At 43.2% G+C, this 26,552-nt stretch overlaps 1 protein-coding gene across 2 annotated transcripts; it reads left to right on the forward strand.

The window, feature by feature from the left end:
* Window positions 1-1,820: 1,820 nt before the first annotated feature.
* TECPR1 (tectonin beta-propeller repeat containing 1) lies at window positions 1,821-26,552 on the forward strand. Of its 2 annotated transcripts, XM_077187147.1 has the most exons (26): window positions 1,844-1,977; window positions 3,102-3,134; window positions 4,921-5,153; window positions 6,809-6,991; window positions 7,489-7,611; window positions 8,278-8,403; window positions 9,889-10,063; window positions 10,157-10,257; window positions 11,470-11,571; window positions 12,011-12,156; window positions 12,985-13,493; window positions 14,247-14,392; window positions 15,331-15,486; window positions 15,988-16,137; window positions 16,773-16,930; window positions 17,690-17,817; window positions 17,902-18,004; window positions 18,668-18,764; window positions 19,134-19,213; window positions 19,516-19,572; window positions 21,023-21,197; window positions 22,090-22,225; window positions 22,532-22,624; window positions 23,257-23,363; window positions 23,823-23,942; window positions 24,598-26,552. In XM_077187147.1, exons 1-26 carry the CDS (start codon window positions 1,854-1,856, stop codon window positions 24,793-24,795), a joined length of 3,759 nt encoding a protein of 1,252 aa, XP_077043262.1. In that variant the 5' UTR covers window positions 1,844-1,853; the 3' UTR covers window positions 24,796-26,552. The 2 variants fall into 2 exon arrangements, with proteins under 2 accessions (XP_054499959.2, XP_077043262.1); XM_054643984.2 differs by lacking the exon at window positions 3,102-3,134 and having other exon boundaries at window positions 1,821-1,977.

Consider the following 26,552-nt stretch of genomic DNA (forward strand, 5'->3'; position numbering starts at 1 on the left):
CTCAGGGCCCTTCCAACCGGAGCCGCTCTGTGAAACGCAGTCCCTGCTGGAAGCCGGCGGGCTGGGGAGGGGGAGGATGAGGTTGGTTATCGCAGTGACTTCTGCAAACTCTCTGTGCGCCACTGTGAAGAGCCCGCACCAGAGCGTGAACGGGAGAAGAGCTCCGGGATGGAGAAAACTCTCATGGTTCAAAGAAAACACTAAAGTTAAGAAACAGTACAGGAAGGAAGAGGAAAGCAAAGGATGCTGCTGCCTCCTGTACTGCAAACTTCAGGAAGAGTTCAAAAACACTTCCACCAGATTCATCTGCTTCTGAAACCTATGTTCATAATGTGGAAGCATTTCCAGCACCCAGGAAATGCTCCATAAATTCTTCTGCAATCTAGTTCCCATGTAAAACAACTAAAATCTTGTTTCTACCTGCTAATAGTGGCCACAGGATTGAGTACACATCAATTGTATCAGTCACAACCACTGAAAATCTTGCAAAGTGAATTTTCTAAAATCTAAACTGTACTTAGTCTGATAAATACGTTTTGCTACAATGATCAAATCATCAAAACACTACTAGAGAGCAAAAGGTTAGGGTAGGCCCCAGTCTGTGCAAGGGACCAAACCACTGCAGTGAGTCAAGTGTCCTGGGAGCTCAGCAGGAAACAACCCAGACTAGATGGCTTTGCCTCACACAGGAATCATTCTACAGAATTTCATGTGTGCATCAACCCTCCAAACCACAACTCTCTGCACACCAAAACCATCTGAACCTGCTGCCCACAGGACTAGAGCAAGGCAGACGTATTCTCCTTAACCAGCCCCTAGAAACTCCTCAGGCAAGACTCACGAGAGATCAGCCAGTTCCCTTTGAAAGAGGTCTGCAATGCTTTTTCAATTCCTGTACTGGCCTGCGAGACACATGAAGGTCTGCGATACTTTTGATTCAGATATTTGATGGATGGGCCTGGAAAGTCCTTGCCTATTTCGTTAGATTTTCTGTCTCACTTCAAAATGAACTGGCAGAAGCTGGCAGAAGCAAGCAGTTTCAAAGGGAGGTTATTGTTTGTAGCAGGGCAAGTGGGTGATTTCCTGCAATAAATGTTTAGCAGCACCTTTGGTGATGCCCAGAGAGGGAGGATTGTTACTGTGCTCCTACTGCACTGCCACAGATCGTGACAGGAAAGGCCACCTCCCTCCTTACACCTCGGGCAGGGCCTTTACTGGTGGCAAAGGGCAACTTCAGGCAAAGGCTGGTTTCCCTCACTCCGGCTGCAGCCACGGCTCACTCAGAGCAGCCGGACAGACGGATGGGCTCTGCCTGCACGAGCCCCTTCCACAGGGTCACAGCACCACAGAATGGGTCAGGCTGGAAGGGACCACAGTGGCTCATCTGTTCAACCTTCTGGCTGAAGCAGGATCATCATGGCATAGGATGGCATCCAGACAGTTCTTGAGTATCTGCAGCGCAGGAAATTCCACATCTCTCTGGGCAAACAGTGCCAGTGCTTGGTCATTGAATGGGAGTTGTTCTTCGCGTTCAGGTGGAACGTCCTGTATCGGTTTCTGCTCGCTGTCTCTTGTTCTATTGCCCGGCACCACCAAGCAGAGCCTCCTCTTGACACCTCTTTCGATATTTCTGCACATGGATGAGGTCCCCTCTCAGTCGTCTCTTCTCGAGGCCGAACAGGCCCAGCTCCCTCAGCCTTCCCTCACAAGATCCGCTCCAATCCCTTGCTCGGCTCTGTCGCTCTCCCTGGAGCTCCCGCAGGAGCCGCCCCGGCGCTCCCCAAGCCGGGCCCCGGCGGAGCCCCGCGGTCCCGGCGCCGCCGCCCCGGCCGTGACGCGCCCGGCCCGCGCCAATGGCGGCGGCGCTCGGAGCCGGTGTGGGCGCGGCGCTCCCCGCCGGCCGCGGCTCCGCGGGGCCGCCCTGCCGGGGCGCGGCGGCTCCTTCCGCCGGGAGCGGCGCCGGGCGGCGGGAGGCAGGTAAGGGGCGAGCCCGGGGCCGGGCCGGGGCAGCGCCGCTGGCTGTCCGCGGGCCGGTGGCGGGCCGAGCCGGGCAGGGCGGGGTGGGTGGAGGTCGGACCCCTGCCGCCCTTCCCGGCAGCTCCAGCGCTGTCGGGAGCAGCGGCGGAGCCGCGGGGAGGTGCCGGCACCTCCGCGCAGCCCCCGCGGCAAGGGCGTGGGGGGCGCCCGGGGCGTTTCGGCAGAGCCCCGCGCCCGCCTCCTGCCGCAGCCCGTGGGGAGCGGGGCTGTGCCCGGCCCGGGGCCGCCCGAGGCCGGTGGCGCCGCAGCCCCGCACGGCTCCTAAGCCGATCCGGCCTTAATGCCCGGGCCCCGAGCGGGGCTGCCGGGCGCGGTGCGCGCTTTGCCGCGTCCGTGGAGCGCTCCGGGATCCCCGCGGGCTCCGAGCGGCGCGGCCGTGGCCGGACGGGGGTACCGGAGGAGTCCCCGCTCGGTTCGTGTGACACCGAGGAGAAATGTGTGCGCGGTGTGCCTTGGAACACGTCCAGTCTTGGGGTGGTTCACATCCTGCCACCGCCGCGGCCTGAACTCGGGGACAGGGCCCTGCTCTCCCGAGGAACATCATTGCGTTTATTATGTACAAGGACTTGGGATATTTTTCTTGAATTCTGTAGCAATCAGTGATATGCCAGGCCACTGGAAATTTCAATTACCAGTTTGTTTTCTTCATTTAAGCATTTCCGAAATTACCTGGCTGAGCTGTGGGATGAGGAATAATCAGCAGATCAGGTTTTTTTCAGGCCCCTGAGATTACTTGACAACTACTGCCTTCACTGAAAAGCACATAAGCCAGCAGCACTGAGCATCCTTCAAAATTGGACAATATCTGCCTTCATGTGCACAGGGGCTTAAAGGGAAGTCTTAAAAGTTTATAATCTCAAATGCATTTGGGATTTTCCCATGATTCCCCAGACACTGTCTCAAATGTTCAGATGAAGGAATATGTAGAAACTTTCACTTGTCTTGGCTGCCTTGAGTATTTTAAACCAGTTGCATTAGCCCGTGTTCTTTTAGTTGTCCCATCTATGTTTTTCTTAACTTCATAATCTTTGGAATTTTCATCACCTTTTCCTGAACTGTTCCAGGTACTTTTCTGCCTGCCTGGACTGTCATTCCAGGTATGGGCCTTTATTTATGCCTTTGCCCATCTTTAAGAGACCCAAGCATCATTTCTCTTTGTTACCTGCTAAGTAGCTGTCGTTGTTGCATTATCTATAATGCTTCCTTCACTCCAGACCCTCTGGTATTCTGGTTACTTCAGATGAAGTGCATAATATTGTCTTCTGTTATAAACACTGCTTTGGAGAATTTTAAGTGCTAACACTGAAGGGTTATTTTCACAGCTTTTATTTTCCCAGTGATACCCACACTAATTTTCACCTCCTCTTCACTTTGTTCCATTATTCCATGTTATGTCCATCTGTACTCCATTATAGGAAGATATAAAGAAGGTAAATGGCTGATCCAAGAGCAGACAAAGATTCATGCCTTCAAAGTTCCAGCAACAAAGAGGAGAAAATGTTGAAAACCAGAGGATTCATCTTAGTTATGCTACAATTAATAGGAGAATTTTGCTCATGACCTTCCCCTGGTATCACTCATTCTTTGCTGCTATGTGTTTTCTTATCGCTGTTACCTGTTCTTCACCTGTTGGATCCAGGTTTTTAGGTACTTAGCAGCAGCAATTCTATGAAGCAAAGACTCCTGAATATTGTCCCTGAGATCCCAGGGAATTTCCTGTGCTGGTCTTTGACACTGACCCAGCTGTGTGAGATTCTCCACAGTTTCACCACTGCCATTCACATAGAGAGTGCAAGTCAGTCCCTGTGTGCCACCTCCTTTATCAGAAAGCAGGCAGGCAGCTCTCCTTAGGCTCTTGAATTAAAAGCAGAGTTGCCATTTGACAGCAAAGGAGCAGTGCTCCACACTGGCTACAAGCAATAATTCCTCTTCTGTTGTGTTGGATCTGAGTCCCCTTCCTCTCCCTACTGCATAGTTAAAGGAGCTGAAGGCAAAGTTCAAGACATTCATTAGCAATTCTGATTGTCAAACATACAGAACTACCAAAATTTGTCTGTTTTGATGGCACCCAGAAGGTCAAGTGACAGAAATACCCTGGCCTTTCTTGACTTCTGAAAGGACTGATGTGCACCTGCCTCACCCCTCTGAGAAGGGCAGGGCTGCAGTGCCCAGAAAATGACAGGTTATTATGTGACAGAACCAGATTGGAACTCAACCAGGTCTCTGCTGCCAAACCATGCTCTGTGTGTACTTAAACTCATCACACCTACATATACAGATCCTGAAGCTGGATCTGATCCAGAATGCTTTGAAAGAGGTTTCCTGGCAGAGGCAGGCAGGATGTCCATGGTTTAAATCCAGGTGTGTGCTTTTGGAGGAGCTTCTTTTCACATCCTTGCCTTTGTACCCGTGTAGGTGTGTTGTTCCACAGAGAGGGGGCTGAGAAGGAGGATCAGGGGATATCAGGGCACTGTGGAGCTGAGATGAGCAGGGTGTGTAGCACCAGCAGCATTAGCAGACCCTGAGAGTGGAGCTGCCTGCTATGAGATGGTCTGTGCTGCTTCATCCCAGCTCAGAAGTGATGTCTGTCCCCAGCCTGCCAGAGCTGTCCTGTTTATTCCTGAGCTCTTGTAGCATGCACAGTAGAAAGGTCTGGTAAAAAGGGCTTTCTTATGGCTTTTCAGGGACTGAGAGGTGTTGGCTGCACAGCTCTGACAAAGAGGTCTGGCTGCCAGCTTTACACAGGCTCTTTTTAAAAAATCATCCCTTACATCTTTATTTAATTTGACTGATGATGGCTCAGAGCATGACTGATCTGCAGTAGATTCAAGATCCATTTTTGTACCCATCATTTCCAGCAATAACCTTGTTTTTGCGTTTCAGATATGGCCATGCCCAGTTCCCTCTTGTGGGCTGTTGATATTTTTGGGAGGGTTTACACTCTCTCTACTGTTGGCCAGTACTGGGAGCTGTGCAAGGACACCCAGCTGGAATTCAAGAGGGTCTCTGCTGTCAAACAGTGCTGCTGGGGAATAGCCTGTGACCATCAGGTGTACACCTACGTGTTCTCAGGAGATGTTCCCATCAGATACCAGGAGGAAACCTATGAGAACCAGGTATGACAGGTACAGCACCTCTCACACAGCCACTGCTTGGGCTGACAGCACCTCCGACATCAGCTCTCTCGTGTGGTTTTGTCACAGGAGGATTGATCAGTTTTATTTGTTTTCATTTTTTATCAGAAGTTTCTGAAGAGTAAATATATGTGCCAAATATCAGGTTATTCTTGTAGTATTTAAATTCCCAAAGGAGTTACACTTCCCTGCTCCTAGCAAAAGCAATTCCAGTGTGAACTCCAGCCTGTTCTCTGTGAGCCATTTCAGACTGGAGCATTCACCCTCTTCACTGAGTGGTTTCCATTTCTTGGTTCCTTAGTGACAAATACACAATCCCCTTAAGAAAATGTCCCATGTAACTTCCAGGCAACAAAGATCAGAAATATATATGATAATATATTCTGATAATATATTATCAGAAATATATTATTCTTTAAACAATGCTACTTCTTAGTGTTCCAAAGACTTCTCTAATAAAGGGATAACTTTCCATTAAAGTACAATGTTTCCAACTTTTTTGCATAGAAGTGTTAAGGTCATCCTTTCCATCTGATGCACTTCAAAATAATGTCTTTAAAACAGTATTTTAAAGGAAATTTATCAAATTTGGTTGTAAGTTAACCAAAAGTTAATTGGGAAAGAAAATTGATGGATTTTCTTGAGCACATTTCTCTGATTTCTAATGGGCAATAGAATGAATATAAATTGGGAAGAGATATTAACTTACCTGCATGGGCAAAAGTACAACAAATTAATTTTATACATTATTCAGTATTGATACAGCTTTTCAGCCATTTAAGTTTGTTCCTTTTATTGTATAAACATGTTCTTTAAAAATGCAAAATTTAAAATTTTATTTGTTACTTTAAAACTCTCATTTTGTTTGTTCTAGGCAATGAAAGCACAAAAAGAAATACTCTACAAGAGCTAGCAATGAAGAAATTAAACTGAAGTAGTTTGCAGATAATGTGCAAGGCAATTCAGCCAGATTTCTAGTAACAGCAAATAATATTTTGTGTAAAGATTATAGACAGATTTTGCACCACTCATTTTCCACGTGCCCTAAAATGTAAGACAGTATTACAAGACAGATTTTGACAGTATTTCTATAGCATGTAGGAGTGTGGGAGGGAAAAAAACGACAGTATTGGTGAAAATCCTTGTGTTATCACTTCTGTAACTGATTCAAGGCAGATTAGGGAAAAATATAAGATCTAGGGGAGATTTGCTGATACAGTTCTCTCAACACTGTTCCTGGCAGTGCTATTTTTCTAGTGCAGACAAGATATGAATCATCTTTCTCTGGGAGTGGATTAGAGATACCAAGGCCATCCATGCAGCATTACCCTAATGCTGCAGTGTCATGGTGCCATACATCACCAAAGAAAATATAGCATCAGATGGTCCTATTTATGTAGCTGAAAATGACTTGGTTGGGACAAGCTCTGCAGTCAGCCCTTTTCTGATATTTAAAAAAGCTTCCTCCAAAGGCTGTGTCAGGAAGGGGCTCATGGAATAAGCACTTTCTCATTCACCCCAGGAATTTATTCCTCTTCTACTGCAGAAAATAAGAAACATGTCATGACTCCCTGTAGATGTGCAATGAGATAATGTGATCTCAAAAAAAAAACTACTTTATTTATTATTTCTGGCAGCGCTGGAATCCAGTTGGTGGCTTTTGTGAGAAATTACTGCCCAGTGACCGCTGGCAGTGGAGTGATGTGAGCGGGCTAAAACACCAGCAGCTTGATAGTTTCACACTGCCTTCACCACACTGGGAGTGGGAGTCTGACTGGTATGTGGATGAAAATATTGGAGGGGAACCAACAGAGAAAGGGGTAGGTGAACAATACCAAAAAGAGATCTATTCTGGGAATCCTTACTCTGTAAAATGGAAGGAGCTTTTATAGAAGTGAAAAAAGTCTGTAAAAATAAAACTTGCCATAGATACTTCTTTCTGGGAAATAGCTCAACTCTAATACAACAGAAAGAAGGATCTTGTTTGAAGGCTTTTGAAGTCTATAGGTGCTTCTATAGAAGCTTTTTTCTTTTGATGAGGCCACGAAATCATGGCAACTGAATGCCATTGTTATTTAAGGTCTTTACTATGAAGAAAGTAAATTGTTTTACTGTGTCTTGTTTGTTCTGTGTATATCACCCAGAGGAATTTGGGTATGATTCCTAAATCATTCATGGAATTAGCTGATCTGTTAATCAGGGCTCTAGAGACACACAGAGTGACTTGTGTTGTGACTCTTGTGCAGAATTGCTCTGAGTTATGTCTTCAAGTTTTCCCTTGATCCTGTTTTTCATACAAGGAAACCTCTGTTTGCAGGGCTGGACTTATGCCATAGACTTCCCCAGCACCTACACAAAGGATAAGAGATGGAATTCTTGTGTCAGACGCAGGAGATGGATCAGATACAGGAGATACAAATCACGGGACGTTTGGGCAAAGGTTCTAGATCTCTTTTACATATTAAATAAACTGATTGTCTGAAATAATCAATTAGAAGTGCAGGGAAGTTAATTTTTTATGACTTCTCTGTTAGCTGGACTTGGATTCTTTCACTTCCGACTTGCCATTCTTGTAAGTCTAAATGGCAGGCTGGGATTTTTCATGGAAACCTGTGGTAATAGGGTGCCAAATCTTAGGGTGATGCAATTAGAGATGGATGCTCAGCTCCTTTGCAAATTTCAGTTCAACTTTTTAACTTCCTTTGGTTTTGTGACAAGGCACTCTTGTTCAAGGTGGTACCAGCCTTGCATCATTCACAAGCTATGTGCTTTATCTGTGTGAATAACTGTTCTTTAATAATTGTTGTTCCATTCTAAGAACATTCAAAATCTGTAATTTGTGATCTTTCAGCTTTCCAATTCTGTATGCACTGTTCTATGAGTAAAAACTTCCTTTAGTTAAGGAGCAAAACAGAGACTTCTCCATGCTGCCCTGGCTGCATTTCTCCTCTCTGCACATGGAGGCCTTGAATGAGAGGGAGAATCTCCATGTTCAACCATTCCAGGGGGTGATACATAACCAATCTGCAAGACACAAGTTATGCCACCAGCCAAGCCAGCTGTTTGCAGTGTCTCCTCTCCTCAACCTTCCCTCTCTTTGCTCCAGATTGTGTCCCATGATGAACCAGACCAGCTGCCAGACCCTTTCAATGACATCTCCATCGGAGGCTGGGAAATCACGGACGAGCCTCTCGGCCGCCTCTCAGTCTGGGCAGTTTCTCTGCAAGGAAGGGTATGTGTGTGTTCCCTGAGTTTTCTAATAAAAAATTACTAGTAAAAAGGAGTTAAATACCTGTATAACAAGGCAGGGTTACACTGGTAAGGAAATGCACTGCTTGTGCATCTGGCAGAGGATGAAAAGCTGCTTTGGGGTTACATTATGTAACAACTTGTGTTGTAAATGGAAAGGCTTAGTACTTCTAGGGCTGTTGTTTTATGGAAGCCTTTAACCTCTATGAACAGATGAATCTTAAAAACTGGGTAGTAGTGTATTATATCTTGAAAAATGCCCAGAATGCTGACTGTGGTGCTGGAAACCAGGAGAAGGAGCCTGACAGAGGTTCTGGTAAAGCATTGGGTGTGCCTTTGGGGTGGAGAGACAGGGATGATTCAAGAGTTTACAAAATGGTTTTCAAAGACTTACTGATTGGAAAGTGATCACCTCCTGACCTGGCAATGTGGCATCCAGCTCTGACATGTTTTCATTTTATTTTCTATTGAAAACTATTTATCTTTCTCTGTTGTTGTTGTTGGTTTTAAGCCTCCCATGAGGTCTCTGCTTTTGCTCAGTCCTGTGAAGATTTGACTCTTGCTTTTTCTTCCTTCATCCTTACAGCATGTATCAAATATTCCTTTGTGTCTAAACACTTTCTAACTTGTGGTCTCAGAATGTAATACTTTTAACAGATAACCTGAGCTTTCAGTCACATTTGGCACGGCCTGGAGAGGCAAGCAATCCTGCTTACATTGTTTAAAATAAAACTCCCTGTTCCTCATACTTTCTAGTAATACATGACAAGCATCCCAGTCTAAAGCCTTACTTGACTGCCACTGTAAAATGCTTTTATTTCTCAAGTGAGAGTCCCCAGGGAAATAAAGTATTCCTAAAAATGAAGATTCAGCACTCAGCAGTCATGCTGTGGAGCATTTATATGACTGCCACAGGATCCTTTCTATGTTTGACCTTCCTATTTTGACTGTGATCTACAGAAAATTGCAGTCCAAGACTAACAAATGGCTGAATGTCACCAAAGGCTGCACAGAGAATGGAATTTTTCCCCCATATTGTGACAAGCTCTGTTCAGTGAAAGTGAGGCCAGGCTCTCAGCTAACAGTAACATTTTTGTGTTATGTATTTGTTCACTCTTGGTTTATATAACATGCCCTGAAATACACTGAAGTGGTTTAAATGTTGAAATATACACAGAACCTGTAGCAATAGGTTACTGCACCCAATCCAGTTGTAGTTCCATGATAAAAGCTGCTCTGTAGAACAGCCTCCTCCCTTAGTACATAAGGAAATAGCTTCAACTGCATAATCAACATTTAAGAAAACATACCTTTAAAGGTCAGAGTGCCATACACTACATAAAACAATCCTCTTGTTAAAGGAGAGCTGTTCTTTCCAGTTTGTCTTTACTCTTCTCTCAATGGTTTCATTGTTGTAGTGATATTTTTTCCTTATTTCATTTGGTTTTGTTTTTTTAAACTTGTCTAGGTATGGTACAGAGAAAATGTCTGCCAGCACAATCCAGAAGGTTCCACGTGGTCCTTAGTCACCACTCCTGGTGAAGTTGTACAGATCAGCTGTGGACCCTATGACCTCCTTTGGGCAACTCTCTGGGAAGGGCAAGCTATTGTGAGAGAAGGAATTGACAGGAATAACCCTCAAGGTAAAGTTTGTTAAATCTGGCTGGAAAGCCCTTTGATTTGTATAGTGTTGAATAAGAAACTAACCCACAGTGGCTTCTGGGTTCTGCCTGCAGGAATTTCCTGGAGCACTGTGGAGTCTCCAAGCTCTGAAAATGGGATCATGCACGTCTCTGTGGGTGTGGATGTGGTGTGGTGTGTCACAAAGGACAGAAAAGTAAGAGGCCTCATGTTCTGCTTTTGCCTTTTCATTCCCTTTCCCTGTTTGCTGCTCTCAAACAGGAGTGTCACTTGCACAGGAAGCATTGGTGATTTGAACTCTCTGTCCCCATGCTTTGGGGAATTCTGGTTTCCCTTGCTGTAATGGGAATGCTCTGTGGTTTCTGATAGTTGAGTTGAATTTAAGGAAGACCTTTTGCTTTTTTTTTTGGAAGGAATTTTCTAAACCCAAGTCAGACAGATTTGGCAGGTGGATGGGGATGTGGGTGGGGATTGGATGAGGAGCCTTTTCTGAGGGATATTAAGCATCAGAATTGAAGTGACTCCTGTTTCCACAAGGACTGAATTTTATAGCAAAAGCAGCAGGGGGAGTATTCTCATCTACACTTTCCTGCATGATGCTATTTTTTTATCTTCCTACTGCAACTGTTCCCTTTTCATCAGTCTTTTAATGTGGGGGTTTTGGTATTTAATTAGGTGAGAGATCTCTTATGTGGATGTGTGATTACTTTCTTACTAGAGTTTTAACTTAGAATGATGGAATGTCTTAAGTTGGAAGGGACCCATAAAGATGATGGAGTCCCACTCCCTGCTCCTTCACACTGAATTCAAAGCCAGGGCTGAGCTCTGTGCTTGTGCAGCAGTTCTGTTGAGTCTCTCTGCTCTAGTGAGTCAATACTTGCCAGCTGAGCCATGGTAACAGGCTGTGCCCAGCCTGCTCATCTGCCACATAAATCCACTGTAATAAATGGAGATAAGCTGCTGCATTTTCCCTCAGATCTGCCACAGGGCAGTCAAGCATCCTGATGTCATGGGATTCAACCAACAGCTTCTAAGGGAGCTGCTTGCTGCTCTGACTATATGGGTGTGTGCTACATACAGAGGGAGCTTCTTCCAGGTGTCCAGCCCACAGACACTTTCAGATTGGTAAAGTGAGATCTAAGATTCCAAGAGCATAAAAGCTAATGCTGTCACAGGAATTCCTACAAAAAAGTCACTTTTTTTGGCTTTTCTGGCTGCAGGTGGACACACAATGTGGGTACTATTGGGTGAACTGTTTTATCTTTATCTGATAAAGAATCAAGGAAGTAATTGATTTCTTAAGACAATGTGGCAAGTCAGTCTTAGAGATTAAGACTAATCCACTAAAGAAACTAAATTCCTGCTAGAGCAGAAGGAGAAAAATTTAGACTTTCTGTTGTTGTTGTAGGTGTGGTTTAGAAGAGGAGTGAACTCACATAATCCTTGTGGGACGAGTTGGATTGAAATGGTTGGAGAAATGATGATGGTAACTGTAGGCTTAAACAACCAGGTAAGAGAGCAGGGGAGCAGCTGAGAGGGTATTTACATTCCCCTCTAAAGGAGGGAATGTAAATATTACCTCAAAGGGTATGTTCCCTCCAGTGCAGGAGCTGTTCACACATGGGGAGGGGTCTCAGCAGTGCCAGTAGGGCTGGCTGGACAAAGGGACCCTGGGCTTAAACTGCTGTGAGGGAAAGTGGCAGAATTCTGCAATTCTGCACCTGAAGGTGACAGCCAGCACGTGTCTTGTATGGCACAGGGAGGTGCAGACTGGTTTTGATGCAGAATTTTGTTCTGAATCTACAGTGTCAGCATTAAGGAAGAACACAAAAGGAAAATGTTGTGTCCAGCAGTTTTCTATGCTCAATTCTGTACCAATGCACCTTTTTTGTATCTGATACCTGCTGCATTCCAAGGCACTTCCTTCACCAAGGCCTTTCCTCCCCCAGGTCTGGGGCATCGGCTGCGATGACAGAGCGATTTATTTTCGTCAAGGTGTCACACCAAGTGAGCTCAGTGGGAAGACATGGAAGGCAATTGTGTCTGGCAGAGAGAGTGACAGATCTCAGACTGGGAGCTCAACAAGTCTGCTCAGGTACTTCATTAAATACCTGCTCAAGACTTTGTACAGCAAGGGTGTCAATGCCAGGAGACACTTCTTTACATTCAAGGGTACAGACAAGGAAAAGTGGGGAAGACATCTCTAATCATTACGTATGCCAAAAGGCAATTGCATTTCTGCCATTAAAATTAACAATAAGCAGCAGTTGTTGCACTTAGAGAAGAATCTGAAGCTCCCACATTGGAATTCACTGCATGCCTGCAGTAAAGCATGTTCCTCTGGGCTTTACTATCTCTATCTGGAACTAGTCTCTAATAAGAGAAGATATTGTTTATGAAATACCATGAAGGAGTGTCAACTCCACTTAGGAATCATTCTTCCTGAGTGGCACTGTACGTTTCTTTTCCTAGGGAGGTTAAATCAGTTACTCCCCCTGCCTGCTGGCCTCTGGGCTGTACCACACATGCCAGTGGATCTGACTTGTTTGAGCCAGAGTGTGTGCTGAGAAGTTCCTTTTGGCAAAGACAAATCATAAAGTTAATAATGGGCTTTAAAAAATCCCATTTGTTATTTCGTATTCAGAAAATGGGATGTGTTTTCCTGAGAGTTGTAGGCAGCCAACACCACCAATTGTTTGAAAAGATCAATAAAATTCCTTCCTATGTTTCAGATTTACTAGACCAGTTTGCCAGGTTTGCGTTGGACTTGTTCCTCTGATGATAGAATTTGACATTTAAAAGAGAAGTCTGCTGTTTCTCTCCTGCAGTGAAACACTAAGTCAGTTTCTGTGTGTGTGCAATCTAAGGCCTGTGCTGATTTACAATGCTTTGGATGATAATTAATTATCTATTTGTCCTTCAGCGCTGGCTGTTTCTTTACTGATGATATTCAGAACCAAACAAGCGCGGTCATTCAGGGTGATGCAGATCCTTCCTCTGATACAGAGCTGCCCATGAGCCCTGCCAGCCCTGCCCTGCTGGGAGCTGCAGCTGCTGGGAATGGCCCAGCCAGCCAGGCTGAAACATCTGCACGGCTGCCTGTGGATCCTCTGCACTCTGAGCAAGGAGAAGCCACTGCTGCTTCAGCTAGTAATGACAAAGAGAACATTGAAATGAATAAATCTCCTGCAAACCCAAATCCTTCTGCAGAACTGCAGTGGATAAACATTGACTTGAAGGAGGCTCAGAAGCATCCAGTGCTGTCTGTGAGCAGCTTTGCAGACACATCCAGCCTCTCCTCCCTGGGCGCCTTCTCGGTGGGAGCTGAGGACCAGTACGGAGCCGATGAGCACCCGCTGTGGGCCTGGGTGTCTGGGGGAGGCTGTCTGGTAGATCTGCACAGCCCACTGAAGTGGTTCACTGCTCCTTCAGGTACTGGCCAGGCACCACAGCACACCCCAGTTCCACTCTGAGTAAAGAGCTCAATATGCTCTTTAAGGAAAATGTATCTTCTGAGCAAAGCCATGGTGCAAAACTTGTGCTAACCCACTTTCTCTTACTGCAGTTTGTTAATGGGTTCATGTCTGAGCATAGTGCTGCAGTATTTAGCTCTAGAGCACTTTGGGCTTGAGATAAAAAAATGTGAAATTGATATTTTCTCTTGAGTTCCTGTAGCAATTTTGTAAAGTAATCTGTGCTGGATCTATATCTCATTTTTAATTGTACTGAAACTGCAGCTTCGGGCAAAACACATAATATCACTGAGCAGTAACAGGAAGGAGTGAAAAGGGCTCTCTTGGGAGGTGCAGATGCTGGCAATAACTGCCTCACTCTGCCATTCCTACTGAAATGGGTAAAATAAACCATGAACTGTGGCATCCCAGGATTTAACAGTCTAACTTATGATGCAGTATATTATCTAATTATCTTGCAGTTTAGTGACAAAACTCTCATTTTTACAAGGTTATGGCTTTAAAAGCTTCTATATAATCTATCTAGTGATCCTTTTTCTATGAATCATTTACAAAGTTTGGCTGTAATACATTGATTCCAAATTATAATCATTATAAAAATGGTGTTAGACTGGGTTGATCCAGTCAGGTGTTCAAAGGAGCGCCGTGTTTTATCTTTCACAGAACTGTACTCAAAGCTCACTGGAGTTTATTGGGTTTGGTTCTGTCCCAGGTTTGTCATCATCTGTGCAGTCTCTGTCCCTGTCCATCACTCCTGCACAGACAGCAGCCTGGAGGAAGCAGATTTTTCAGCAGCTCAGTGAAAGGACAAAGCGGGAACTGGAGAATTTCAGGCACTATGAGCAGGCTATTGAGCAGGTAAGCAGTGAGGACATTTATCTCTTATCTTCTAAACACATCAGGGAATCAATAATACATTTCTAACATACTGATTTGAGCTTACTGTCAGATATATATTCTTACCTTTATTTCTGTGACAACTTTCCTGGATTATTAATGTCTGAGCTCCCTGTGGGAAATTAACAGCTTGTCAAAGATGGAGCAGCGGTATTCATCTAAAAGCATTATCAGATAGTTTTATTTAGGAAGAAACAAAGCATTGGTCAGCATTATTTGGGTACTGTGAGACCTCAAATCCTCAGAGAAATGGTTGCAACAGCAGAACATTGTATGAATTATTCCACCACAAGATGAGGCATCCTAATTGAAACAGTGACTCAAGCAGGTGAGCTTCCCTCTCTGTGGCCATTAGGACTAATTTAACTTGCGTAAATGAATGATGCAAACGTCAATGGCAGCACATAAATAGCAGCAGTTTTGCTTGATGTTCCCTTTGTTATGACTCCTTGGCTTTTTTCAGATTCATTCATATTGTTGGTCCCTTCTTTGCTAATTGCCAAATGACATCTAGAATTATTTGATTAAAAACATTTGGAGTCCAGGGTTTAATCAAGTTTAAAAAAATTACGTCAAAAGCCTTTAAATTCCAAAGAGAGGTTGTGTTATAACAAGAGCAAACTTGAGTCAGTCACTACCTGTGTGGTACTGCATTCTTGCAGGGTAAAAATGTTACTTCTGTTGTACACATGCTACTCAGTATCTTTTTATCCACTTTTATGAGTTTCCATTCTCTGGTACACTCTGTATGAAAATGTGTGATACAGAGGTATGAATGTATGATGAGGTGTGATACAGACTAACCTGCAGCAGACACAACTTGAGGGCACAAACCCAGCACTTTGGAGAAAGAAAAAGAGTCGTGCAGTTTCTTTATTCCTTTTGTGTTTGCCTTGCAGTCAGTTTGGGTTAAAACTGGAGCCTTGCAGTGGTGGAGGAACTGGAAGCCTCATAAGTGGATGGATGTTCGGGTTGCACTGGAGCAGTTCACTGGGAGTGATGGCATGCGTGACAGCATCCTGTTCATCTATTACATGTACCACGAGGAGAAAAAGGTGTGTTCAGCTGCACACCCTGGGAGAGCTGCTTTTGGCAAAGGGAAGCCTCTGAAAGGGAAACAGTTTCTTTAAAGGAGGCAAATTATGGCACCTGCTGTTCTGAGGTTTGGCAATTCAAAGGTAACCCCAGGTACCAGTGAACCCCAGGCTTTTCTGGGCTGTGTCAGTGCTGTGTTAAAAATACCCCATCACAAACCACTCACATTGCTTAAACCATCAGTTCGGCACTAATTAGGAATTCTTCTGGAAATTCAAACTGTTCTTGATTGTGAAGAGCCCAGCTTGGCTGGACAGGGTCTTCCCAAGTAGGGTTAATGCCTGCAGGCAATAGGAATCAGAGGTAGGGTGAGGCTGGAAGTGGAGTCTCATTCCCTCTGTGCCAAGAATTGATTCTTTGCTGTCCTTGGCAGGAATGCCTCGTTTGTAGACCAGAAGTGCAGAAATCCTGGCTCTGTGGAAGGTTTGCCTTAGTCACAGATTTTTTTTCTCGTGTCTTAGTACATCCATGTGTTCCTGAATGAAGTGACCATTATAGTTGAAGTGCTGAATGAAGCCAAGCATTCCTTTGCCCTGTACACACCTGAGAGGACGAAGCAGCGATGGCCAATCCGCCTGGCAGCCGCAACAGAGCAAGAAATGCATGACTGGGTAATTCTGGGCATCTCTCATTTCAAACTGGCAGTGTCTGCAATTAAACATAGAAGCCAGTCTCTGAAATGTCAGCATTGCATTTAAACTCTTGGGGCTACTGATCTGTTTTTTAAATTTAGGTATTTAAACCATCTGATCAAACTTTTTTTAAAGGCACCTGAGGCTTGTTCTCTCCTCTGAAGCCTGCTTGTTTTCTGGTGCTGCAGTTATCCACAGCAACAGCAATATTGCTTTACATTCTCTTCCTTTCTCTGGATATAGATTAGGGCAGGAATGAGTTAGGAGTTGAATGAAGTTATTGTGTTCTTCTGCATTGGTAGAAGAACCATTCTCTGTTTTCATTGCTGCAGAGTCTTTGGTACAGGCAGACAGGCAGAGATAACACTGGAGCAGGGGCAAACCTGAGAGATGCTTCATCCTGATCAGCTCCTGCAAACCACAGCAGTTCCAGTGGTTGTATAATAATTTCTGAACCACTGAATTCTAGTGGCTTTTAAGAAAAAGCTGCAAATTCACTTTGCTGATTGGCAAGAATGTGCAGAGGTAAATTTTTGTTTTACAATACTGAGCATCTCTATGGGAATTTTTGTTCTCACTGTAAATGGAAGCTTTTTTGGCTCCTTGTTTTGTAGCTGTCTTTGCTGAACATGTCTTGCTGTGAAAGCAGACGGATTCAAGGCCCTCCTTCTCACCATGCCATTTGGTCAGTCACTTGTAAAGGAGACATCTTTGTTAGTGAGCCAAGTCCTGAGCTGGAGGCCGGACCCCAGTTGATGCCATGTGACCAAATGTAAGAGGTTTCTGAAGCTGTTCTTTCTGCATGGAATGCCATCCAGCAAAGAATGTCCTGTCAGTTCAGTGGCTTTGATGGGCTCTTGGAGTGTGCAGTACACTGCAGATGTCTCTCACAGACATCTGTGAGAGATGCCTTTCTGCTCATGATTGCACGTGAAGAAGTTCACTATCATATTTTAATTCTTAGATGCTGAAGATTCTTTGTGATTTCAAAAGCCTTTCTCACTGAGATCCCAGTTATCCCAGTTTTTTAAATTGCATCTTTAATATCATAAGAGATAGCCTAAACTGAAAGTAAATTTAATCGCTGTAATTGGAATATAATTTGAGCTTTCAGTTTTATCTGAGTCAAGAAATCTGAAATTCTCAGTCTTCCATAGACACTGCAGTCCAGGAGCAGTTTCTTGACAGTTTTTATGACAACTGTGGCAATATGGAACTGCAAACTCCTGGAGCAGAACAATGCCATCTGCTTTTTGGGAGCTGTTCAGAGGGAAATGCTTTCAGCTGGCAGCTGCTTTCACTTAGAGATTGCACAGTGGTTGGACAAGTGAGCAGAGCAGGTTGCCTGTGCTGAAGATTATGGGGTTGTTGGTGGGGAAAGCACCACCCCTGAAGGATGTGATGCTGAGTGCAGTGTTGGACAAGTGAGCAGAGCAGGTTGCCTGTGCTGTAGATTATGGGGTTGTTGGTGGGGAAAGCACCATCCATCCCTGAAGGATGTGATGCTGAGTGCAGTGTCCTTCCCTGGCAGGTTCTGGAGGCAGGTGGGAGGGCACCTGCGGCTGGTTGAGAGCAACAGCCGGGGCGTGGTGTGGGGCATCGGCTACGACCACACAGCCTGGGCTTACACTGGCGGCTATGGAGGAGGCTTCATCCAAGGTACAGCTTGGCAGGGATGGAATTGAAAATGTAATGTCTTTGAGCTTTAGCTTTACTCTAATCCACATTGTTTATTCCTCACAGGACTGGCCAGTAGTGCTGATAACATTTACACACAGTCAGATGTGAAATGTGTTTACATCTATGAGAACCAACGGTGGAACCCTGTCACTGGATACAGCAGCAGGTTATTTACTCCATTTATTGCATTTATTTACTTTAACACTACTACTGTCAAATAAAACAAGGGCTTTGTTCTAGCTTGGAAGAGTTATTACACTTACGCTATCTTCAATCTCATCCAACATTCATAGTTAACCTGTGATGGAAGGAACAGTGTTTCTCAATTTTCTAATTTGTAATTATCAAAAATGTCAAAATGTCATTATGGCAAAACATTACAGATTTGTGCTTTGTAATTGCACAAAGTGTGCCTACTTGCAGTATCTTTCACTATTAAGACCAGACAGAAAAGTTATTAGGATCTGTATATTCCTATACATATTGTGCTAAATACACTGGGTCCTTGAATAGTACATTTGAGCAAAAGTATAGAAAAATACGTGTCGAATTATATGGCATTCACATTCCAGTTTTAAATAATAGTGAGGAATATCACTCTACAGAGAAACATTTACAAGGTCCTCAAGTTTGCTATAACTGGAAGCAGTTGTACAGATTCTTTCCCACTGTGCTCATCACTCACATGATATTTCCAAGTAGAGATTAATGAGGCAGTGTTTTGTGTGTGAAAGCAGGAAGTGCTACAAAAAGGCTTTTCTTCCCTTGCCTTTTAAACTCCCAGTTGTAAATGACCTTGCATTCCTTGTGCACTGTTCCACCACCACAGAGGTCTGCCCACAGACAGATACATGTGGAGTGATGCCTCTGGCCTGCAGGAATGTACAAAGACCAACACCAAGCCTCCTTCTCCGCAGTGGTCTTGGGTAAGTTTTGGCTTAGAAATTTTTTTACAAAGTCCAGGCTTAGCAAGTAGGATACAAGACTTGAGTTTAAGGGGCCCAGATTTTCTTCTGGGATTTGTTGTAACATTTAACCTTGTTTTCCCCATTAATAGCTAGCAATAATCTTCCACAGTCAAAAGAATGTTAAGCATTGAGTGAGGTGTTTTGTTTAATGTGACTTAGATAATTTTCTCCTCCACTGAATTAAAAAGATTCGGGAACCCCTGTATGTATTTCAAGCGCTAGAAGGTTTCTAGGAAGTCATTGCTCTCCAAAGGTGGAGGTAAACAGAAGAGGTGCTTATGACCCATGAGGTGTTGAGTGTTACTCCCGTGTCCCCTTTGCCCACAGGTCTCAGACTGGTACATTGACTTCAGCGCGGCGGGCGGCACGGACCGGGAGGGCTGGCAGTATGCAGCTGACTTCCCAGCGTAAGGAAACTCCTCTTCTGCCACATCCCCTGCTCCAGTCCTCACACCTTCTTGGTTCTGGTTGCACAGTAACGCCCTTTGCCAGGGGCACAACGCTGCCTCATTCCCCCCTTTTTGTGGGCATGCTGATATTTGCAGGGAGGGAGGGCAGCAAGGTGAACTTGGCAGACTGTCACTTGAAGAATTTTAAAATCAGCACTTGTGCTTGGTGGGCAGATGGAGGCAGTGCTCTCAGGCTGGCACTGACACTGGAGATGCTCTGACATCCTCATGAACATTGTTTATTAAATCTGTTTTGGTAGGTCCTACCACGGGCACAAGACAATGAAAGATTTTGTCCGACGGAGGCGCTGGGCCAGGTGAGGAACCTCAATATAAATAAGTTTTGAAGTTGAATCCTAATTGCTCACTAAGTCTACTTTAGTTATGAGGTCAAGAGTCCTGTCAACCAAACCCAATCATCAAAAGAAAAAGTAAAAACCTGAAATATATAACCCAGCAGAGAAACTGATGACCTTTAGCATTATGTCTCTAATTGTAAGTTGTATGTCTCTATGAGTAGTTACCCTCTTGGATTTTGTGGGATCTGTAGATAAAAGTCAGACAGTTCTTCTCTATATCTGATTTTCCTTATGGTAAATGATAAAGGAATAGTAAGCACTGGGTATATCAGTATATATTAGGTCACTTGTAACTGCTGCTAATAGGCCTTTTATATTAATAGTTTCAACTTATGAATTCCACCTACTGAATGCTGGGCCACAGATAGTCCAACCCCATTTCAGTCAGAGGAAATGTCCAGGTGGAACCCAGAAAACAGCAAACTACCACTGTATTCTATAAGCTGGGGAAGTCTGTGCATTCCCTGTTTTTCCAACTTTTCTGTGCTTTCTATTCTAGAGCATCTAATAGCTGCACTAATTAATTGCTGTGAACTTAAACACTGCTGGGTTTAGTATTGATGCTACAAAGTATTTTGCCCCTTATACAAAAAGCTCTGAAGTGAGGTTCTGAAGCATCAAAAATGTTATTTCAGGATATGCAGCAAAACAAACCCAATAAATCAAAATGGTGACTTGAAATAAAATAAGCAACTTGAGAAATACCCTCTGGTCTAAATACTTCCTCTTGTTTTAACTACCAATTGAATACCAAAAACAATAGACTCAGGGTTGGATCTGGTTTTTCAGAACTGGAAAACAGAGGAATGTCCTGATGTTTTTTAGGACATTATTCATACATGAAATTATTGTGGTGATGATAGAGTGTAACATAATTTCCCTAATTGACAGCACTACTTTGGTGCAATTTCCACAGAAGAAATACACAAAGTCCCAGCATGACTTACCAAGTCTGTCATTTAGACTGACTACCTCAAGATGCTACATAACCTTTTTAACAGACCAAGCCAAAAAGAATTGTCAAGTTATTCTTTTAACCAAGACAGAGGAAGGAATGAGCTGGGTGTGGAGTTCTCTCTGCTCTTTATTATCCTGCTGCTGCCCAGTGAGTCTGAGAGAGCTATGGAGCTGTGTAGCACCAGTTGCAGACTTCTTGGGTGGTTCTGGTTTTATAAAGTAACTTCAAAAAAAAACCCCAAACAAACAACAGAAGCTTTGAGAAATCAATATTAGTTCAAACTTCAAAACCTGACTCATTGTTAATAACCTCTTTCAAATTAAAAATACTAATATTTAATGAAAAGCACTACCTAATGAGAAGACTATTGGACTGGAAGTCAACAATAGACTGGGAAACCAGTTCTAGAAAGGACATACTTCTGACAGGTTTGGGCTTTTTCTGCTTCAGAAAATGTAAGATAGTCACCAACGGGCCATGGCTGGAAGTGCCTCCTGTTACCCTGTGGGACATCTCCATAATTCCCAGTTCAGATGCAGATGATGAAGAATCAGTAGCACTGTGGGCAATCAGTGACAAAGGAGACGTGCTCTGCAGGCTTGGAGTGACACAGCAAAATCCAGCTGTAAGGCTCCCTGTTTGTTTTTACTGCTTATTGATGTGTTTAATGTGATATGCAAGTACATACAATCACACAGAGCCCTCTCTCAAAGCACCTTGTTATTTTTCATCCCTTTGTGTCCCAGATTTGCAAGTCCCTGTCCATCAGCTGTAGCACAGTTTGCTGCCCACGTTCCTTATAATAGTTCTTCTCTTGCATAATCCACCTGGGCTTGTGCCACATCACCTGCAGGAGCCTCTCTCAGCTCCTGGCCATCTTCTCATGAAACATTTTACTTCCACTTTCTGCCCTGGCAGCTTAGATCTTCTTTCTTTGTTTGTTTTTTGAAATGGTTGACAACAGGTGTATCCCACTTAAAGGAATTGCTGAGGAATGGACTCTGTGAAGCATGGTCCCACTCTAGGACCTCAATACCAGTAGGATAAAAGCCAGGAAAAACATCTAAGGAAATGCTTTAGTAGAATTTGGAGAAAAAGTACAAGAAATTGAAAAATAATTCATTCTTTTTTTCCTTCCTGATCTGTAAGGCAGTGCAGCAGTGAGAACTGGAATACTGTGTCTGGAATGTGAAATCCTATATCAGCTGATTTTTGTGAGGAATTAAAGCAAAAAAAAAGAAGACTCTAGTCCAGCTGTTCAGAGACATGTAGATGCCTAAAATGCAGTGATTTTAATATAAAAGGCCATGGTCCAACTTAGTTATTTTCAGAGTTGTATATCCAAATATTTTTGAGGATCAGCAACCTCATTTCTTTTCAGTCGTAAATTTATGTAAGATTTATTCTCCAGAACATTTTTCACTATGTTGGTTTTTTCTCATTTGGTAATAATCAACAATATTTTGTCATGAAGGTTTCAAGCACTGCTTCACAATTCATCTCCTGTGATTTGTTAGGGAACATCCTGGCTGCATGTGGGAACAGATCAGCCCTTCATTTCCATCTCCATTGGAGCATTTTACCAAGTGTGGGCTATAGCTCGAGATGGTTCTGCCTTCTACCGGGGTTCAGTGTCTCCAAACAAGCCTGCAGGTAGGAACTTGTACTTGAGCTTTGCTCTGCTCCACTGCCATGTCTGAAAAAGTCCAATCTGTTTCACAGAGGTGTTTCCCATGGCTGTGCAAAATTGTGCATACAAATAATACAATAATTATAGCAGCTCATTTGCTATTCCCTTGTGTTATTGAAAGTATTCATTTGTAAAAACCAATCTGTTAAAAATATATGAAGTGTGATGTCATTGACAGCTTTCCTGCACGGCAATGTATTTCAGCTGCAGACATTTCCATGCCTAATTCTGTTTTTTGCAATGCTTAACTCAAGATTTGTGACCTTTAGGTGACTGTTGGTACCATATCCCATCACCTCAAAAACAGAAGTTAAAGCAAGTCTCAGTGGGACGAACATCTGTGTTTGTCTTGGATAAAAATGGTAAGGATTTAAAAAACTATTAGTCAGTGCTGCTAAAAGTACATCAGTCTGTACCAGCCTGATTTAAAAAGAAGAGGTTAGGTTAGAACTGGACAGATGAATACTGGTGCTCCAAAGGGAGCAATATTTCACACTGAAGGATGTGGGTAGCATTAGGTACTGCTTCTGAAGGCTTGGCTGTTGTATCTGACAGTGCCCTGGGTAACAACAATCCAGCTCCTGTGCTCTGGGGGGAGGAAAACACAGATGAATGGCAGAGAATTGCATGGCTGGGTTTTGTCTGGAATCCTCCAGAAAGAAATAAATCATGAAGCACCTTTTGTACAAGAAACAAGCCTTTAACAACAGATTCAGAGACCTTCATCTCATTTGCTTTTGTTGTCTAGTGCCTGGTTCCTTATTTGAACATTTTCCCCCAAGAAGTTTTACAAAACAGAGTATTTGCTATTTTTTATAAGCAATAACTACAGATATACAAATTTCAAAGTGAGAGCTTCATTTTGTCCATCTCTGTAACACCTCAGCCAAAACTGCATTTCCCTGGAACACAGAAAGAATTCCTGATTGATGTTGTTGACAGCACTTCAGACAAAAGCCATGCTGGGCTGTAACCAGCACTCTTTGTTTCCCAGGCAATCTCTGGTACCGGCAGGGAATCACACCCAGCTACCCTCAAGGATCCACCTGGGATCACGTTTCCAACAACATCCGTAAAATGTCTGTAGGGCCCCTAGACCAGGTGTGTATTAAGCTTCCTTGTATCTCATGAGTTTATTAAAAATTATGTAGAATATACTTTAACAATTAAATGTTCTTCAGCCTTGGTTTTGTTTAACTTCATTGCACAAAATGTTGGTCTAAATGTTGGAATATGATAACAAGAGAAAAAATCATACCAGTGAAATATTGATACAGCCAAGCTCTCTGCTGCAAAAAGACTCATTAATTTTTTTTCCATTTTTTAACAAGGCTATATATTTTAAAAAGGCTTTTTATATATTTAATCTATTTCCTGCCAAGTCTTATCTGGCAATGTTTTAATTATAACACTGCTCTATAGTTTGTCTGGGTGTCTCTCTGCCTAAATGAGAGCATTTTCAGCCTATTGAAGAACAAGCCTGATTTTTGGAAGTGGTCAGACAGATATTTCACATTGGGAAGAGCAGCACATTTTACTGCCTCTCTCTGCTTCCTCGAGGTGTGGGTGATAGCTGACAAAGTGCAGGGCAGCCACAGCCTGAGCTGTGGGACCGTCTGCCACCGGACTGGGGTCCAGCCCCTGGAACCCAAAGGCCTCTCCTGGGATTATGGTATTGGGGTAAGTGCTGGAGGCACAGAACTGCCTGAAGGTGCACATCCCAGAGAAAGGGAAATGCCATCCTGCCCAGCTGGGCAGCGTGGGAAAGCTTGCATATACCTGCAGGAAACTGACATTTTCCTTCAGGTTTATTATAATGAAGTTATAATGGGCTGTGCAGTCATAGCTGAGAAGTTATTTGCATTTGATAAGTATTCATTTTAAATAGGTAATTTAAAAGTTACAATGGAAAAACTAGTGGAGTAAGAGCCATTTAAAAGAAAGTGGATTCCTTTCTGGTTTGCACATGATTATTCCTCATTGTTGTACCCTGTAATATTCTCAATGTTTTGAGAAAAGCTATTTCAAGGTTTTGCCACCTTTTAAGTTGGTGGAACATTTGCAGTGGCTCTGTTATGAATGCCTGACCCTACTAATCTCAATTCCCCATGATAAAAAACAATCCTTAAGTTTACCACTATAACTCCCTGTCAGGGAGGTCTGCTGTGTTTTGTTTCATTTTCCAAGGAGCCTTTTTTCTGATTCATCCCAGACCAAGATTACTTTGCTCATGAACAAACAGAACAAACTAGCAGTGCACATAAAGCATCACATCACATCCAGCACTGACAGGGTGATGTTTCTCCTTTTGAGTTTCTGTGTCCCTTTTTCACAGGGTGGCTGGGAGCACATTACAGTCAGAGGAAATGCAACAGAAGCATCTCGGGGTGCTGTGCCTGACACCACTGAGGAAAACCCGGCAGCATCAAAGGAGGGAGAAGATGAGGAGAGTAAAGGGAAAACAGAACACTCGAAGATCCCTCTGATGGTCAGTGAAAGTCAAGAATTGGACAGAAATTCTGTTAACTGTTAAATTGTTGCCATCTACGTGTTGCTAACAAGCAGTAGGAAATAGCTGAAAAGGAAACAGATGTCTACTGCTTGGAGAGAAAAACAGGACATTTTTGTGCTACTAATATGTTTGACTGAAGCAGACTTTGCAATGGGGTATTTTAAGTACTGAATCCTTCTAATGCATCTTGTGTAAAATGTGACTTGATAGAGTTCATAGTTTTGTCAAAGCAGGCAAGGTTTTTAACCATAGTGTATTTCTGACCCTTGACCATAGCTGCTACACACCTTGCAAATGTGAATATCTGCACCCATGATCACTACATTTACTTCTTTTTTTTATGCTCCCTACATTTCTCTCATATTCACACATCATGCACGCTGTCCTTGAGATTCATCTTTGAGCACAATGAAATGTTTCAATTTGAATGAATGCAGGCAAACACAGCTGGTCCTGTTTGTAGAGGCCCTTACACATGCACAGAGCTCTGCTCCTGGGAAGGCTCCACATCTAAGGATGGACTGGGTCAGGCTGTTCTTGCTCCCATCAGCAAATTCAAATTCTGCACAACTCTGCTTAGGCTGCAGTTAGCAGGAAGGGCCAATTTTTGCTGTCTTTTCTCACAGTGTGTTAATCAGGCAGCAGAACTCCTGCTTTCAGGGAGCCCAGTCCTGCTCAGCTCTGAACTGGCACTGCACATGCTGGGAAATCCTGTTCTGTCTTCAGCTGAACTGAAACTGGGCCAGCTGAGGGACACAGATGCCTTCCTAGGGAGGCTGGAAGGCACCAGACTCTGGAGGCCAGAGTATTCCAGATCATTGCAAATTATGTTCCCCTACTGCAGAAGTTAAGGGAAGGTCTTAAACTGACTTTTCAATGGTAGGAATGCAAAACAACTTTACTGACAGCAGTGGAGTTTGCCAGTGTACACTGATGGCAGTTCAGAATGAAGCTCTGCCCTTCATTTTGAGTCAGTGATTTATTCATCCCTTTTTCCAACATGAAACCACTTTCTATTCTCAAAAAAAAGCTTTTTTTCTTGACTTATTTATCATAATTGGACAGTTTACATTATTTCTCCTCTCTGTGTGTGACTGTACATGAAGCTATTTTTATATGATGAACAGTTTGGTGTGGTCTCAGTACTGTATTTGTAGAAGTAAAACTTATGTTTGCACGTATTTAAGGAATATATTTGGTATTTAATGCCAAGGAAAGCACTGTTTCCAAGTCCAAATGTGAATGAAGATTGAAGATGCTTTACTGTTACAAAAAGAACCTGTTGATCTTTCCAGAATGTGATTAGTTTATACATACATTGTGGGAGAAGCATAAATCATGTGTTGCATTAATTACCATAATAGGTTTTGCATAACTTGCACAGTATCTTGTCCAAATAAATTACTTTATTACATGTATTTTTAGAGAATTATTAGGATTGTATTTTTCTCTGCATTGTATCAAGATTTTTCCTTCTAATAGTCAGTGTTTACATCTCCAACAATCAACCTGATTGCATACAATAAGCTTTATAATGTACCTTTGCATTTTTCCTTACATTGCCAAGTTTCACTTACTTTACTGTAAAAAGCTGGGTTTAGGTGAAAAAAAAGTTATAAGTTGTTTATGTTTGAGTACTAAGTATTTGCCTTCTAAAATATTATTTAGAAAATTATTTAATTTAAAAATATAATGTCATTGTTGTGGCTAGTAAAAGTATGGAAAAGTGACTTTAAACTGAAGCAATTTTGAAAAATAAAAGTAATTTATCAGAAAAA

Source organism: Agelaius phoeniceus, chromosome 16 (assembly GCF_051311805.1).
Source record: "Agelaius phoeniceus isolate bAgePho1 chromosome 16, bAgePho1.hap1, whole genome shotgun sequence".
NCBI classification, from domain to species: domain Eukaryota; kingdom Metazoa; phylum Chordata; class Aves; order Passeriformes; family Icteridae; genus Agelaius; species Agelaius phoeniceus.

What these genes read in the sequence shown, in the direction of transcription:
- TECPR1 (XM_077187147.1), top strand. Translation starts at nt 1,854, where the DNA reads ATGGCGGCGGCGCTCGGAGCCGGTGTGGGCGCGGCGCTCCCCGCCGGC. An exon ending in GTGGTTCACTGCTCCTTCAG is followed by an intron (nt 13,494 to 14,246) that starts GTACTGGCCAGG and finishes GTTCTGTCCCAG; the next exon opens with GTTTGTCATCATCTGTGCAG. An exon ending in GTCACTGGATACAGCAGCAG is followed by an intron (nt 18,005 to 18,667) that starts GTTATTTACTCC and finishes CCACCACCACAG; the next exon opens with AGGTCTGCCCACAGACAGAT.